This window comes from Tachysurus vachellii, chromosome 12 (assembly GCF_030014155.1).
Source record: "Tachysurus vachellii isolate PV-2020 chromosome 12, HZAU_Pvac_v1, whole genome shotgun sequence".
Taxonomy (NCBI): domain Eukaryota; kingdom Metazoa; phylum Chordata; class Actinopteri; order Siluriformes; family Bagridae; genus Tachysurus; species Tachysurus vachellii.
This window is the reverse complement of record NC_083471.1, coordinates 14,503,933-14,520,849: the sequence shown is the minus strand read 5'-3', so window position 1 is coordinate 14,520,849 and position 16,917 is coordinate 14,503,933. Positions and strand designations below refer to the sequence as shown.

At 36.5% G+C, this 16,917-nt stretch overlaps 2 protein-coding genes across 3 annotated transcripts; both read right to left on the bottom strand.

The window, feature by feature from the left end:
• Positions 1 to 135: 135 nt before the first annotated feature.
• On the bottom strand, positions 136 to 4,372 carry card9 (caspase recruitment domain family, member 9). Of its 2 annotated transcripts, none has more exons than XM_060884071.1 (12): positions 4,051 to 4,372; positions 3,834 to 3,971; positions 3,385 to 3,710; positions 3,108 to 3,287; positions 2,885 to 3,025; positions 2,664 to 2,789; positions 2,353 to 2,547; positions 1,671 to 1,769; positions 1,453 to 1,501; positions 1,093 to 1,178; positions 833 to 906; positions 136 to 668 (listed from the first exon to the last, which is right to left on the bottom strand). In XM_060884071.1, the coding sequence occupies exons 1-12, from the start codon at positions 4,250 to 4,252 to the stop codon at positions 557 to 559; spliced, it is 1,728 nt and encodes a 575-aa protein (XP_060740054.1). In that variant the 5' UTR covers positions 4,253 to 4,372; the 3' UTR covers positions 136 to 556. The 2 variants fall into 2 exon arrangements, with proteins under 2 accessions (XP_060740054.1, XP_060740055.1); XM_060884072.1 differs by having other exon boundaries at positions 1,683 to 1,769; positions 4,051 to 4,371.
• A 252-nt stretch (positions 4,373 to 4,624) lies between these two features.
• snapc4 (small nuclear RNA activating complex, polypeptide 4) lies at positions 4,625 to 16,368 on the bottom strand. Its single transcript, XM_060883400.1, has 25 exons — positions 16,207 to 16,368; positions 15,877 to 16,014; positions 15,748 to 15,788; positions 15,557 to 15,659; positions 14,914 to 14,942; positions 14,671 to 14,811; positions 14,438 to 14,554; positions 14,219 to 14,297; positions 14,050 to 14,131; positions 13,834 to 13,935; positions 13,457 to 13,529; positions 12,375 to 12,539; positions 12,090 to 12,240; positions 11,797 to 11,903; positions 10,352 to 10,446; positions 10,115 to 10,209; positions 9,867 to 9,955; positions 8,915 to 9,343; positions 8,678 to 8,767; positions 7,765 to 7,975; positions 7,596 to 7,663; positions 7,445 to 7,513; positions 7,200 to 7,230; positions 4,955 to 7,107; positions 4,625 to 4,833 (listed from the first exon to the last, which is right to left on the bottom strand). Exons 2-24 carry the CDS (start codon positions 15,998 to 16,000, stop codon positions 4,985 to 4,987), a joined length of 4,614 nt encoding a protein of 1,537 aa, XP_060739383.1. The 5' UTR covers positions 16,001 to 16,014; positions 16,207 to 16,368; the 3' UTR covers positions 4,625 to 4,833; positions 4,955 to 4,984.
• Positions 16,369 to 16,917: the final 549 nt, after the last annotated feature.

Sequence of the window (16,917 nt, the reverse complement as noted above, 5' to 3'; positions counted from 1 at the left end):
CTCCTTGGTGCTTGACCCCTGTGAGTTGATACTGCCTCCTATTTTTATTAGAAAATGTCTAAAAGCTAGTATTATTAGAGGTGATGGTATTTTCAGTTGGGTTTTGAAACAGAACAGAAAACGAAGGATGTATAATGTAAGAAAAGTGAAGTTTGTTTATTGGTTTTACAGACAACCATCAAACAGAGATCAGTGATGTTTCTTCTATTTGTGCATGACCAGGAGACTCAGACGCTGTCTTCATACACACTTCCTCTGTGTGTTGGCTGTTGATTAGGCCAGGTATACTGACCTATACATCAAATATCAAATATGTTTAAACTCTGTAAGCTATAGGTAACAAAATTGCTTTTAAATTGACCACTCGAGACAATATGTATTTATAGGAAATTCTAAAATACCATGTTTCAGTTGACCATATTGAATTTTATGATTCAATGTCATCAATAATTCTAAAGTGAGCATTGGATGAGGATAATGAGGATAATAATAATAATAATAAAAATAATAATAATAATAAAGTTAAAATGTTGTCTCCTGGTTAGTTGGGCTTGTATCAAATCCCATCTGTGTCTGTGTTATCAGTCCCACTGGAGTTGTCCAGTACACACTGTGTGCACTCTTTAGCGCAGTCTTTAACTGTGGCTTTTGTTCTCAAGGCACGTTTCCTGTCAGGAGACGAAACTGTTAAAAATAGTTCAGAATGGTCATATTACCATGCTTACCATCCACCTTGTTTAAATTGTTGGGATTCTTAAAAAAGAAAAACAAAGCTAAAATACAGAGGCATGGAGACATCACAGAAAATACATCAAAAAATACATATACCAACCTTCTGTAGTAAAAATTGCATCTTGGCCTGGGTGGGTAGCTGGATGACAGTTCCTCTTCAGTTGACATCCTTTCCTATAAATGATGTCATTAAAATATATGCAAAAACACCCCCTTTCGTGTACCCTTCTAGTGTACACTTTTGACTTGAATAACTTTTTTTAATAACTGAATAAATTGAATTTTAAAATTTATTAAGTTATATAAAATTTATTCAGTTAAATAAATAAATTGAATTCAGTTTTAAAAAGTGAATATTACCTTGGCATCTGAGGTACACAGGTCTTTAATATTTATGCAGACGTTGTACTCCCCTGAAGTTGGACTTTGGGAATCATCACTTGCACCTTAGGTCAAAATGAAAAGTAAATGTCAACCAACAAGAAGGAACTACATTTTGTGGTAAGTCTGGTCTGACTGTTCTACTGTAGAGTCGAAATTCAAAATTTATGTTAACTTTTGAATTTCAGTGTTTGTTAAAGGGTAGACAGACAGAACTTAGGGAAGAAAAGTATAACCAGCCACAGATAAAAGAAAGTAAAAGATAAAACTTACAATAAATACAGGAAAGAAATAAATTATATTGCAAAAACTAGAAGATTAATCACAAAAAGAGAGCACCTTTCTCATATCTCTCCTTCAAATCCTCCTCACTTGTTTGACTTTTTAGCTAAAGAGAAAAAAAAACAGTCATCTTACAACTTTTTCTTTTTAAATGAACATATATTCTGTCTACTTACATTTAATGATGTTACAATAAGCTAAAAAATGACATAGCCATTTGTCATACAAAGGCAAAAAAGGAACAAGCTGCTATAACTGTGAAATGATTCATTTACTTCCAGCCTTACTGTGGACTCAGAACTGCTGTTTAATGGCAAAGCAAAGAATGTCATGCTATCCTCTGCTGTGCCCCAAGAAGAGTTTCCCTCATTATTCTGTGAGAGGGGACAAAAAAAATAGATAATTTCTTAATTTAAACTATATAAGTACAGAGTGACTGCAAAAAATGTCTGCTCACTATGAGTACATGATAAAAAACTTTGTAATATATATATATATATATATATATATATATATATATATATATATATATATATATATATATATATATATATATATATGTATATGTGTGTGTGTGTGTGTGTGTGTGTGTATAATTGTATATGTATAATTAAATATATATGTATATATTAATATATATAATTTATATATAATAAATAAACAACAAACAAATGGATTAGGTTTAATTCTTGAGGTCATAATTGTTAGGAATATTAAATCAGTCAGTGTCTGATGAAAAATGAAGATGAAAGTCACATCATGATCACAAATATATGCTTTGAGAAATTTAGCATGTGAAAGTAGTAAGAAGAAATATTATTTTCTTTATGAAGTTTTTCTTTCACTGAATACAATATAGGCACTTTCAAATTCAAAATACTTCCCAATTCTGACCAAAATACATTATGTCATGTGGCAAAAGAGTGTTTAAGTTCTGCATGTAACATGACTGCTTACGCCTAGTGTTTTGTGGAAGTGTTTTTGTCTCCGAAGTTTCGCTTGAAGTGTGAGAATTTCTCCTTGAGTGCGGAACAGCTGGACCTGGAGCTCATCATAATGCTCTCCCAACTCTCTGAGCTGCTTGCGATAACGGTCTTTGTCCTGAAGATTTTTACAGTTCTCCTGATGGTACTCCTCTCGTGAAGATATTGCCTTGTTAATAGAAAAAAGGAACTTCACATTTAGCATATGAGAGACATGATTTATATTATATATATAATAGGTAGGTCATGTGGTATAAAAACACAGAGCAGAGTTAATTTTATCACCTTATCTCTTTCTTTAATTACTTCATCCAGCTGCTTTAAAATGTCCTCCATGCGGTTGCAGTACATTTTTGAGTCCTTCTTTAAAATCTCACACTTCAGTTCCAGTTCATCTTTCTTTTCCAGGTACTGCAGACATGAAATTTTAAATATACAAGAAAATTGTTTGCTGCTGACAATATGTTGATGTAGAGAGCTACACTCATCATATATTTTTCAAAAACCTTATCTCGGAGTTCCTCAGCATCATGTAGCTCCCTGCGTAATTTATAAAGCTCGTTGACCAACTCTTGATGTGCCCTGCTTTGTTTCTTGAAATCCCCTGATTCGATGCTTGGCTTCTCATCATTTGTTGTGATTTGCACCTTATGAAAAATAATTTTCCAAATAGTCAAGTTGCAGTTTAACTAAGAACTCTTTTCTAACTTTACTCTTTTTGGATTTTACCTGAGAAGAGCTATGAATCTCCTGCACTTGAGCACGGAGAAGATCATTTTCTTTCTGAAGCGCCAACACCATTTCTTGCCTAGGCCTCTGTTCCATAGCATTTTTCAGGGTAATAGTACGCTTGCGTTGAATCTTAGAATCGCTCTCAGCATTCATTAAGCTGTGCTTCAGCCTCTCGATCTGATGGAGAACAGAAAAACACACTGCTTTGTTAAAAACCCAATACAGATAGAAGCATGTAAATTCCACATACTGGGTCATTCTTAACTGGTCTAACCTCCAGCTGTAGGTCTCGATTACACATGAGAGCACAGTTCTTCTCCTCACTTAGTCGGTTCATGTCACTCATTAATTTGTAATTCTCATCCTTCAAGTGCCGTGCCTTGTCCCACATCTGGTCCCGTTCCTCACGCATGCGCTGTACACGCTCTTGCTGTTTGCGTAGCTCGCATTCTCGGGTCTGAAGCCGACGAACGGTGTCAGCTTGCTCAGCAACACGTGCAGATGCAACTAGTCTTGCTTTGCGCTCATCCTGAAGCGCTTTTTGAAGCCGTGTCATCTCGTTCATGAGAAACTGAGTTAACCCGGACTCACCTGCTGTATCTAAGTTGAGATGGGCACATATTAATTTATTAGTTTCCAAATTAAATATTGTGTATTTTTACTGAAGTAATTTCTCACTGAAAAATTACTAGTATGCCATTTTACAGTAGCTAACAAACCTACCAACAAGGATTGAGAAGACCCTGGATGGCTCTTTGCCTGTTATTTTCTGATACAGCTGAGGGTAGTCCAGTTCCAAACTCTCAAGGAATGCCACATAGCCTTTATAACCTGTCCTTTGTAATATATCTAGCAGGACACCTAAAAAACAATTTTTTATGTCTCTAAAAGAAATTAGACAAGAACAAGGTCATTGTGTTGTGGGGTGAAGGTTACCTACCTACTTTTCGCCGTCTAACAACAAGACTCGGATCATTATAAATCTGTTCCTCGTCCTCACCATTAAGCACCCTGCATTGTCTCAGGTATGGTATGATACGTGAAGGCTCAATGGTCTTGATGAGAAGCATTCTGTGGTCCTCCAGACGCATCCAACACTCTTCATCATCCTCAAACTCAACAGCGTCCGGTCTATCAGCCATTGTTTGTGTTGTAGTTTGTGAATGTTTCTATCTTTACCTCTTAACTGAAACTTGTTACAGGGCTGACTTCAGTAAAATATCAGCGACAAAAAGGAAATGTTGGTCAGGCATAGTTCCTTTTTTCAAGCGTAATTTGAGGTTTTTTCCATTTCCTTCTATTACTCAATTCAGTTGTGCCAGAGTGCTAAACTCGTGATAGTCAATGAAAATGAACACAGATTCTGAATCTCTAGTTAAATCAGTGAAAATGATTCTTAGATCTACAATAAAGGCATCACAAGAAGTAGCTTCAATTTAAAACTTTTTATTTGAAAATAGTTTTGGAGAAATAATGTGTAATTTTACATTTGTGCATTTCTCTGTGAACATAATCATAAAATACATTCTATATTTTCAACATAAACAACATGAGTGTAATTATCTTTCATCATTAAATATACAGTACAAAAATTAAATAATATAAATATTTTGCTATTACTAACATGCTATGCACTGATATGAATTTCAGATTGATTTCTTGGCTCACATCCAGGAAACTGTGTTGCTTGTAAATCGCTTTCTTTCATGTTGAGCAGAGACGCCTAACAAATTGGTAAACTGTCATTAATTATTGACATATACAACAGAGTTAATACAACAAAATTTCTAAAATTGGCAAAAATTGTAGGACTTTATAACTTTCATGACCATATAAAGACTCACCAATGGTTTGAGCTGATGTTCATCATCAAACTATCTTGGCTTGACTTTGTCCTTATTGTGTTCCTTAGCAAGAGCATCTTCGAACTCTTTGCACGGATTTATAGTGGCCAAGAGGGCAGGTAAGGTAAAGCATGACAAGAAGCGAGCCTTCAGAAGCAAATATGCCTTGTTGTCTTTAAACCTCTCAGACACTATCTTCCGGACAGCAGCTATCTTAACTTCATCCTCGCTGTTATTTCTGTGTTCTTCGGGTAGCAGCTGCACTGCTGACTTCAACAAACAATCTCTTCCTTTGAGCAAGGTAGTCAGTGTACTGATACTGCTAACAAATGGGGGAAGATAAGGCATATTTTCTTCCAATCCAGGCAGTGTAATTCCACCGTTCCCCTTCAACCAGTTTTTCACTTGAGTTGGTTGCTCGAAGAATATCAAGCTAGGGTCAAAAGCCGGTTGTTTCGGCTCGGGATTTGATGTTGTAGCAGCACTATGGACAGACTGCTTTCTGGCTTGGGGAGACACCTGCTGCGGCACAGTCTGAGGCCCAATTTGAGTTATCATGGGACTGATAGGTGAATTAAAACCTAACTGATCTGTTGGATGGCCTACACTGCCTACATTGACTATAACAGGATTGCTCACAAAATTGGACTGTGGAAATGCAAGTGTTGTTCCATTCACAGAAGGGAATGCAGATGTAGGGATTAGACAATGAGCTGACGATATAGCAGCATTCTCTGTAGGAAGGCTCTTGTTGATATTAGGTGCTTTGTTGTTAGTTGGAACACTAGTGACATTTGCAGTAGCAGTTGGAGGCTCATTGACTATGCAGGGTCTTGCAGTGTTGATAAGTGACAAAGAGCCATTTTGGTTCACCATTGTTGGTTGAGAAACAGGACGTAGCATACTATGGCTATGAGGAGCTGCACTGGAACCAGGACCAAAAATGTTCAACAAAGGGGCAGAAGTTTTGGATGGTGTGCTTGTGACTAAAGACACTGTAGAGTCACTGGGAACATTGATGGTTGCATCTGAACTACATGATGGTGTAATGCTTTGACTAGTTCCCACAGGGGAGGATGAACCAGCAAACAGAGTGATGGGATTCATGGGAGTCACAGATTTGTTTTGATTACATGCAGATTTAGAAAGTGTATCTTGGGCTGTAGATCCTGTAATGGAAGGCACAGTTGTGTCAGGTAGAGCTTGAGGAATAATTTTGACAGAAGCTGAAATGACACTGGGGGTTTTAGAAGAGGAGGGAAATGAAGAGACAATGTAGTTGTCTGAGACAGAGAAAGGTGAACAATTCTGACCAAGATTTGATCCAGCGGCCAGAGGTTTAATATTGTTTCCAGGTAAATCAGATGTTTGGTTGTCTGATCCTGTGCTATTGGTAGGTGCAACACAACTACTCTGGTTGACAAAGACAGATTGTTGAAATATCATCTGAACATTTTTTGGTATCGCCTGGTTTTCATTACCAGGAGCTTGTAATTGAATTTCAGCAACAGGCAGCAAACCAGTAGGGGTGAGAATCCAGGCTGTAGTTTGTGGTAATACAGCCACTTTCTGGGTGATACTACTGTTTTGTTGTTTTTTAGCTGCCTGTTTTTTGGAGAGCTTGCTTTTTCGGTCATCCAACAAAGCTTGGGCTTTCATTGTGGGTTTGGGCTTGCGTTTTGAAGTGCGAGCTTCTTCTGTAGTCTTTGTAGGTGGATCATTTGTGGACAATGAAGATGTGGGACAAGATGCTGGCTGCATCACACTTTCAGCTGGCACTACTGGTGGTGCTGGTAATACTGGCTGAGGGATTTTTGATGCATCTTGTTGACACAGCTGCAGAAGAGGTAAAATTCTCTGTACCACATTAACTGAAGTGTCACCTTTGCTATCTGTATTTGGCTGGGAAACGACAAAAGTCTGGGGAAAAATCAGCCCAGCATTCGACTTCTGACTAGCAGACTGCATGGGCTGTTTTGTTTTCCTTTCCCGTTGACGCAGTGAAGAAATTGCAATTTTGGCAGGTTGGAGAAGTAGCTGGGCATCTAAAAACTTTGGGGACAGCAGGGGGTTAGATTGTCTCTCGTTTCTTTCAGCAATTATTTCTGCTACAGTCTTAACATGATTGCTGGAACGTGGAGTATGCTTCCTGGCTGAAAGATTAAAATATAACAGATTTTGTGGTTTGCAGGTCTTATTCACAGCACTTGAATGTGAAAAGAAACACAAATGACACCTCAGATACCTGAATAGGATCTTGATCCAGGTTCTGGCATCTGAGGAGAAGAGGAAAACATGACGGTGAGTATTTTTCCAGCATCTGCTTTGCCTTTTAAAATTTCTGGGTATTACACAGTACTTTAGGAGGGGAGGCTACTGACTGTACTATGCTAATGGTGATATTGCTAAAATATATTCTCATCTGCTTGTTTAAAGAAAACTCACATAATATTATCAAATATTAAAAAATAATATATACTAATGTCCTACAATAAAGCACTCCTTGTCCTTCCGGGCCTCAATGACTTTCTTGCAACCTTCAGTGTCAACTTTAAGAACCTGTTTCAAAAGAAAAAACATTTTAAAATGCAGACATTTTCAATACTCATTTATAATAACAGAAAGGAAAGACTTCACTTACCTGCAGAAAAAACAAAAACATTGGTGATTTTAGAAGAGAGGCATCTGCTACTCTTTTTTGAATATCCGCTATATGGAAAAGAATACATGTTCACTGCTGAAAAAAGAAAGCAGCTTCCACTAGACACATACAGGAATTTATATTTTATCATTATACATCTCAAAATTACCTTCATATACCCGCCTCTCACTGAAAGTTAAAGGTATTAGCACGTTGCCAACCCATGGAGTAATGGCAAACATGAGATCATATCTCAGCTGTTCGGTGGCTACACCCTTACATCTTTTTCTTCGACCGCTTTTCGTTACATTCTTATCCTTCTCTTCATCATTCTTTTGATTTGTGCATGTAGACAAACTGGTTTTGTTTTTTGATGATCTCTGGTGGGAGAAAATATTTGTTATTGTGGTCTTTTCTATTTGTTTTGATTGTTAACTCTTGAGCCGATATATAAAGCTTTTTATTCCACAGCAAAGTTTAATTATCAAGTCTGAAGGTGCCATTTCATTTTCTGCCAAAGCACGACTTTGACAGCAGTCGAACAGCTCATCAGATTATACTAATGCGCTCGTTCTAATGTTATTGCTTTTATATTCATGCTCATGGATTTGGATGTCAGATGATCCGCACATATTCATTTATATGGTGAATCTTGCAACAGTGCTTTGCAACAGTTCCATTTCAGGACTGAGGATTATCTGGGCTCTACGTAACATTACAAGCCATTATTTTCTTTTTATAGGAAATGGATATAAAGGTCTTTGATGAAATGATAGAACAAATGTTTTATCATTCTTTTTATCATAATCATATTAATGTTAGATTTATTTATATGTTAAATATCTGACATTTTAATACAGGGTGTTTTATGGACGTTTGACAAAATAAAATGTCAAATTACAAACCATAATTGTGGACAAAATTCTTGTAGTACTTGTGTGAGGACACTTTGGGATATGCAGTTATAAAATATAAATATAATATAATCCACTCTGGCATTATAGCACCTCATCATGGACTGTTTTCTTATAACAGCAGACCTAGTCATATTTTTTTTGCTTCCTTATAAAAAGGTACCTTACCGCTTTCATGATGGATGTTCTCATGCAAATTAGGAAGTGTTTAACATCACATTCCGACACCATAATCATGGCATGCTCACTGCTCAAATTCTGTAAGTAAAATACAAGAAATCTGAATCAATACAATTATTGTAGCTTTTTCTTTTTTAAGTGCTTAAAATAAATATCTAACTTCAATAAGATTTTGAGAACTTATCTATGATGCCTTACTGACCAAAAAAAAAGTAAAAAACTTACAGATTTTTGCAAAGCAGGTGGTTCCATCCCAACATAAGTCTTCACAAGGTTTCCCAATCTGTCCAGCACTGTGTTCCGTACACAATCTCTGCTGCTCTCTTCCATCTCAGTGGACAGTCTTACCAGTGTGGTCTTCAGTTTCTTTAAAGGATTAGCCAGCTTGTTCTCATGTACAGGAATCCATTCCTTCATGTCTGGCTGGACATACTCAAGATTATGTTCATCATTTGAATAGACATTTTCATTTTCCACTGGCTGTTCACCATCACTGTCCATGTACCGCACTTCCTCCTTTTCCTCTATGGAGGTGTCGCTTTCAGGTTTGATATCATCATCTTTTATTTTTTTGAGGTCTGTCTGCCTCACTCGCCTCCTCTTTGATTTTGGCGCAGGCTTGGCTGATCTCCTTCTTCTCTTTAAACCTTTTCTCTGTATTGAAGAAAAAAGTGTGATGCTTGTAAAGTACAGAGTATGTAGTTCCCAGAACACAAGTAAGAAACATGACCAGGTCTGCTATTTTCAAAGGTGTTATTCGATCTTTTGTGAGGTGACGTTACTGTCAAACAGCACATCCAAAAATATTTTACATTTTTAAAAAATATTTTAATTTTTACATCACAGCAATTTTCCAATGATTACAATTTCTTATTAAATGAACCATGTCCTGAGTTACAGTTAATGTTGTCGTTACCTCATCCTTGATGCTGATGAGACAAAAAATGCTGTCACAATTCTGAACATTCTTTATGATTGCGGAACAGTTATAAAGTGCTGACACTGGAGAGTCCTTCCATTAACAATAAATAAATATCTATATAGAAAGCTTCATCATGTGAATTATCTTTCATATATCCATCCATCCATCCATCTTCTACCGCTTAATCAGATTTAAGAATTGTAGTATAAATTGAAAATGCCGTAGTATAAAACCTAATACTGAAGCGATACTTACTGCAGCTTTATGCATCATCCATTTCCACTTGTTCAAACACTGGCTGTCAACCCGGTTTGGAATTTCAGAGGCGATCTTAGCCCATTTCCCTGATAAAATTGTGCAATTATGATGGGCAAAAAAAAAAAAAACAAGACAAAAAGCAGGAGTATTATTTAGTCTGCAAGAGCCTTCATAAACAATAGTATGGTTTTGTTCTACCTACTGAGAGCAAGATGCTATGACTGCGCAAAAAAAAAATTCCTCACCCACACCATATTTCTCTACCAGATTTTTCAGCAGTTCCACTTCATCATCACTCCATGCACCTCTCTTTATATCAGATTGGAGGCAATCCAGATATCTGAGGATGTTGAGTAAAAAATTTATTTATAAAATATTTATAAAATATTTTTATTGCTGCATTTGTATCAAATAAATGCCAAGTCAATTCACTTTAATTCAATTGCAACTGCTTGAGAAAATCTACAGAATTGTGTGCCGACCTTTCTCGACAAGAATTGTCTGTCCTTCCAGGTACTTCCAGTTTAATTTTCCACCACTCCTTGCAGCCATACCGCTTTACTGCTTTGAGCAGTAACTGCAATAACAAGTGTAATGAAGGCCAACTCATTGCAGCAGCATTAAAAAACAGCATAATAATGATCACTTCTAACAATTACACCCCATTTGCATTCATGGTATCTCAGAATTATTGGACAATACTGTCATTTTATGTACCCACTTCACTTCTACCCTGAGGTGCTCCCAGATTGTCCTCATCTCTGCTATAGACAGTAAACCAAGCCACCCTGCTGGTGAACCACATTTCTGCAGCCTATAGTTCTGAACTTTTTTTTGGTGTCTACCCACCACTCATGACCACAGCTTAAGAAGATACGGGTTCAGATTGAGCAGTATTCAGAGACCTTCATCTATAAACTGAGCTCAGATTACAGGCCAATACAGCGACTCTGCAGCCACTGACCAGATCCTCTTAGTCCTCAAATGCAAATTTCAATAACACGGACTAATGTGCTATGATCTACAGCTATAAAATTAAACCCATCATCTACGTATAAAGGCTTCACAATGAAATCTTCCCTCCCAGCCACATGGTTTATCAAGTACATGGTTTTGATTGCTCATGATTGTCATAATTGTCAATTTTTTCGACAACTGTAGCAGATTATATGTGAGGACCATGTGGTGGTTTTTTCTTACAAAAGATTCAGAAATCATGAAGCAAGAAGCTCTCAATATTAGCTCACATGCGGTCGGTTGTTAGTTAATAATCTTTGAAAATGGACGTCAATGAATAAGCAGTTGTGTATGGGCTGCAGATGACCAGCTAATGCTTTGCTAATAATCTTGCTGGATTTTGAGTATTTATGTTTATGAGTTAAGGGATGGATAAACATCTGACTTTTTTTTTACAGAATTAGCTTAAATTTTAATATGCAGGACTGTTTCAGAATACAATTTGGTAGACGATTATATGTGCAGTTTCCCATACAATTTGTTATACCTTGCAGATAGGTACGTGTTGTATGATTTTGTAGCAAATCAGATTAGACATCCTTTAAATCACCACCTGTAGTTGTATAAAAATGCTCCAGGAGTATGTGCACATTACTGTACGTTGCAATGCTAATGCACAGATGACAAGAAGTGGCAGCAATCTATATTTCACAATTAACAATAACAAATAATGAAGCAGATTGCTATTTCTTTTGAAAATATCAAGAGTAAGAAATATGGAAGCTTTTTTTACAGAGTCTGATGTGGATATGAGATTGTCACTGGAAATTAAGTCTTTAGTGGCCCAATGTGCAGAGAGCCAGAGTCCTTAACAATGCCTGAACTCATGTACACAATATACTGATTATCAACCTAGAGAGATAATTGAGACGCAACCAAAGACAGATGAAAACTAAACTGCTGTCCATACCTGGTCCTCCTCTTTTGTCCAAGGTCCCTTTTTTATCGAAGGATCCAGAACGCATGTCCAGCGGTAGATGAGCTGTGCGCTATCACGACCTTCCATAAAGTATGAGACTGAGGAGACACATACCCAAATAAATGACAATGAATGAATGACAAATACCCAAATAAAAGCTTAATGGTGTTCAATCCAAAAGAACAGACTAAATACTATATATTGTTAATATAATAAGCGTGCATCAGGAGTCAGTGTAACTGGCAGCAAGTTTCCGCTGCTTATAATAAGTAATGAGTAAGTACTTTGAGTATATGGTATGAAGTTGCCAATCCTCATTTTCTCCAAAAGCTCTTTGAAGACCTCGTCCTCATCTTTACTCCACTCTCTCTTCCTGAACCGTTTAGAGATGTAGCGTTGATAAGTCTGGAAACACAGGAAAGCTGTCCTATTGGTCTAAAAAAGAAAAAGAGTGAGATGATGAATCATTTTGATAAGCACCAAACATGTTCTGAATGTCAAAGTTATCCAACACTCAGTTATCTAATACTGAAAACACAAACCAAAACGGCTTCTTTTGTTACACTTACCCCAAGCAATTCTGAAATTTTTTCCCAGTTGCAGTACATGTGCTGTTCTGCAACTTCTGCAAGCTTGGCAATCTCATCCTTACTCCATGTGGATTTATTAATGGAGGGATGTAAGAAATTCTGCCAGAATCTCATCAAATCATCAGGTTGTCGAAAGCCTTCAAACTGCATCATAATCATAATGACATTTTTAGTAGGAGGACATTTTAATTTCAGCTTAAAGCAATATTTGACTCGGCGGCTAGTGTCTTCTGGTGTTTCTTTAATGGTATCCACTCAGATTCTATATGATGTCCCTTTGTCACTACATTTGGATGTTTTTGGGGATTTTATTCTTATTGAAAGAGTCAGGTAAAGTAAATCAGGAAACCACCATTATTTATATTTTGGATCTAGTTAGATCTTTTCGGTTTGTGGCCTGAAAGTGATTTGTTCGCTGCCTGGTTTGCTTCCTGGTGACAATATGGCCAAGAAATTTTGCTCTGTTTCATGGGTTTCTTTGTCATTCTCTTTTTTGGCTTATATTTACATTTCATTTCATTTCATATTTATATACATCATGATTCACTGTTGCTGCCTGTGTTTCTAATAGGCCTGGATCAGGCTCAGGTAGCAGAAACTATAGTTATGTTGTCATCTGTGAGGTCTAGTGCCTACATTTTATATTACATTACTATTCTATACCTTGTACATGGAGTAAGGCCTATCCTTATTGATGGATACATAGATACAGTAGATAATCACCTGGCCAGTGGCTACAGTACATAGAATAAATTCAGGAAGAATAAGTACTTAAGCTTGCTTTATGGATGTCTTTATAAGGCCATCAAATGGGTAGAATTTTTGCATTTTTTGCATTTTACTTTTTGTAAACAAATCGACTGTCTCTAAATTATGTTTTTGATTACAGATTGCACAAGTTGTCTTTGTCAGTAAATCAGTAAACCTTCTCTTTGAGCATATTCTTAGTCTCCTGATTGTCTTACTTCTGTTGAAGCTGAAGTATTTTGAAAAACAGATTCAACATGTTTCTTGGTCAGTAACAGAAAATGGTGATGAATTACAAGAAGCACAGTACATACATCAACATTTGCTATTTTGTCCCAGTCATGATAGTCATGGCGAGACCCATACAGTTGATCCTCCTTCATTGACCTGCAAAACAATATGTTCATAAGAATAAACATGAAATACTGTCATGATTAAATGAAGTCTCACAGTTTTTCCACAGTAAATACATATCAATTTGATTCTGATTCTACTATATTATCAATTTGATTCTGTAAATTTTTATTTTACTATTTTTTTAATTAATACTTTATTAAAATACACAATACAATTAACATATAAACATGAGTGAGTGAGGTCACTCAGTAATAAATTTTACTCTGTAAACTTACTCTTAAATTTCATAAAAAATAAAAACAAAAAAAGCTTAGCTAATAACTCATTATAGGACCTTATTTCCCCAATATCCGTCTCTAAAAGGGCAATTTGCATTTGTAGTTCTTTTTTTTCTTCATCTTTTGCTTTAGACATCTTTGCAGTTAAGTACTCCATCCTATAAGACACATGAAAACAAGGCACAAGCATTGAAGCTATTATGTTACACACTTTCAAAACAAACAACACAGAGGGAAATGTGTAGCTCTTTAGACTTTTTTTTTAAACATACTTTGACAGTTTGGGCTGCAACGTGCGTTTCATAGTGTCTGTGGCTACAGATTTGATCAGTAACGTTTTTTGCCATGGCTCCCCTGAAAGACAGAAGGAAAGAATATTTGTTGATTTTTGATGTATATAGCAAACCAAAGAAATTAATCTCAACAAAACATGCAACATACATCTTCTAATTTTCCTCTCATCACAGGGCTTTGTTCCATTAGCCATCCTCTCTTTAGTTTCTTCATTGGATGGAGGGCCCTGTAGAGGAGAGCCAAAAAACAACAGACCAGCAAATGCATATTAAAAGATGAACATTTATTTAATCTGGACTATGCAAATGACTAAAATGACTTTTTCCCCACATTGTATCAAATCATTTAGTAACTTGCAGATCTTACCAAACCAGTCAGCTTGTCTTTGAAATATGGTTTCATAAAACTCCCAAGGAAGAGTCTGAGATGAGGCAGGCCAGGATAGTTAGATGAAGGACCAGAAAGTTGCTCTTCAATCTCTTTCTGTTAAAAAAAAACACAAAATAAACAAACAAAAGCTTTTTAGACTTTTATCTAATATACACTATATCAGTGTATTCAAACAATTGAGCAATCTTTAATGCCAACTAATACTTGACCTGCTGTTCACGATTTTCTTTCAGAAGCCTCTCCAGTTCAGCTAGTTTTTCTTTCAGCACTTCCTGATAAACCAAATTCATCTGAAGACAGGTTTCTAAATCTTGAGGAAGATCCAAATCCTCGTCACTATCCTCACCATTCTAATACGTTAGAAAACAAAAGTAGTCAATATTTTTTATTTTGATGAATGAATAAAAATGAATAAATAGTGATTAAGTATATACAGCTATACAAATACTCACTGAATTCATTAGACTGCCATGTTCACTGTCTAAACACACACACACACACACGTCAATACTATTTTAATATAAATCTTTAATGATTCTCATATTGACTATTAGCAGTAAAAAAAAAACTAACAATTGAAATAATTCATTGTAGAAAAAATATCTTGTCCCTACATGGCCCTCATGTACAGAAGAGACTCTCAGAACATCTGGAGGGAGAGTCTGAGACTACATTGGACACAAACTGCAGATAGAGAAAAGATTGCGATTTGGTTGAACTTGTGACCATTAACTGAAGCTTTTTGTAAATCTAGGGTTAGGGTAAGGATTAAGGTTAGTATGGGTCAGTATGGGTGGGTGATTGGGATGATTGGGGTGCAGCAAATACCAATAGAAGTTAAGACAGTAGTGCACACATGAGCCATTACAAAAAAAAGCCTAATCTCCTAGAATGTTTTATTTTATCGGCAAGAAAACTGATTTGTTGTGAAGTGAAATGCTAGTTGCAGCACCCACTGATGAACATTATTACTATGACAACCAGTAATAGGAATGCTCACTGATGACTTCATAATACAGCAACTACAGACTTGCATACACAATGCAATTTTGTTTATCTTCATGGCTGTGATGTCACAGCCATTCACAGATTTACCTGTCAGAGCATCGACCAGAGCCGCGTCTGCACCAAGCGTTCGCTCTAACTCTTCGATTTCCCTCTGTATTTGCTGTCGTTCTGCTTCCAGGTCCTCAAGTGTCTGCAAGCCACAAATGAAATACACAATCAGGCATGTGAACTGCTGCAGGACTCATTAATATGGAAATCTTTGATATAATTTTACGTACAACATCCTCCCCTGCGTTTCCACTGTCCTCAGACTCGTCAGCTGCCAGAGAGGAGAAAGAACATTTAAGCGATTGTGTGATACAGTGCGCCTTAGTGTGTCATCTTAGTTTGTTCAATGTTTGACTCACCACTGTCACTGTCTGAAGACATCAAGTCTGCAATGTTCCTACTATTTCCTAGTGTACTCTCCAGAGCCAAAATCTCATGCTGTAGTTTGCTCCTCTGAGCCAACAAGTCTTCTGAAAATGCCATTGTGTTTTCTTTATCTACATTTGCACAGATCACATAATGAAATTAACAGTGGCACAAAAATGGTGTACTAACTACATCAAAACAGTTATCTCGAAGTTAAAACCAAACCATCTCAAACTGTGCTAAATCAGCCTGACCTGTATTATACATACATGTTATATTACTCTGTACAAACGATAAACATTAACAGCTGACTGTAAACATACTTTAAAGCCTGAATCTCTCTGTCTGTACATATCAGGTCGTTAACATATTACCCAGCGTGCAATTCGAGGGATTCGACAAAGCGTTATTAACGAAGTAAAGAAACAAATAAACAAGAAGTAAACGCTTGTTTTCATGCTGCATGTTAAATTCGTTCCGTACGATCTTTTAATGAGAAGAGAATCGACATACTGACCGTATTTATTAGTTCGCTCATGTAACGTCAGCGGAACGTTTAGACACCAGACACGATTGCAGTAAACGCGCCGGAGAATTTGTGTTCACTGGCTTCAAAATAAAAGTCTATTCAAAGGACATCTATTTCTTTTTCAAGTGTCTGAAGCTGAAGAAGAAAACAGAATTTAAAAAAAGGTTATTTATAAGTTAAAAAGAACAAACGACGGAATGACCAGCGAATGAACACATTTCAAAGTTTTAAACGATTACAATGTGTAAATTGTTCTTTATTAATTTTTTTTATAATGTATTGTTATACATAGACTACGTGGGTTGTCTGCATACAGCCAAACAGCAATAATAATAACTAGAACGGTACATTTCCTGAAGAAAATGTGAATGTGCTTGCACGTGGCAAGTTCCCCTCATTGTGGTGAGTGTTTTGATATATGACATGTCCATGTTGTGCTAACTTTTTGATTTCGCTTATTTTGGGGCGGGGCTACACGTGACGTCAGTTCCCCTCATCGGGCTGG

Coding starts and splice junctions, on each gene's coding strand:
- card9 (XM_060884071.1), bottom strand. CDS start 4,252: ATGGCTGATAGACCGGACGCTGTTGAGTTTGAGGATGATGAAGAGTGT. Junction 3,288..3,384: donor ATCGAGACCTACAGCTGGAG/GTTAGACCAGTT, acceptor GTTCTCCATCAG/ATCGAGAGGCTGAAGCACAG. Junction 3,026..3,107: donor AGATTCATAGCTCTTCTCAG/GTAAAATCCAAA, acceptor ATTTTTCATAAG/GTGCAAATCACAACAAATGA.
- snapc4 (XM_060883400.1), bottom strand. CDS start 16,000: ATGGCATTTTCAGAAGACTTGTTGGCTCAGAGGAGCAAACTACAGCAT. Junction 14,943..15,556: donor TCTGGTCGATGCTCTGACAG/GTAAATCTGTGA, acceptor GTGTGTGTTTAG/ACAGTGAACATGGCAGTCTA. Junction 7,664..7,764: donor TGAGAGGCGGGTATATGAAG/GTAATTTTGAGA, acceptor TTTTCCATATAG/CGGATATTCAAAAAAGAGTA.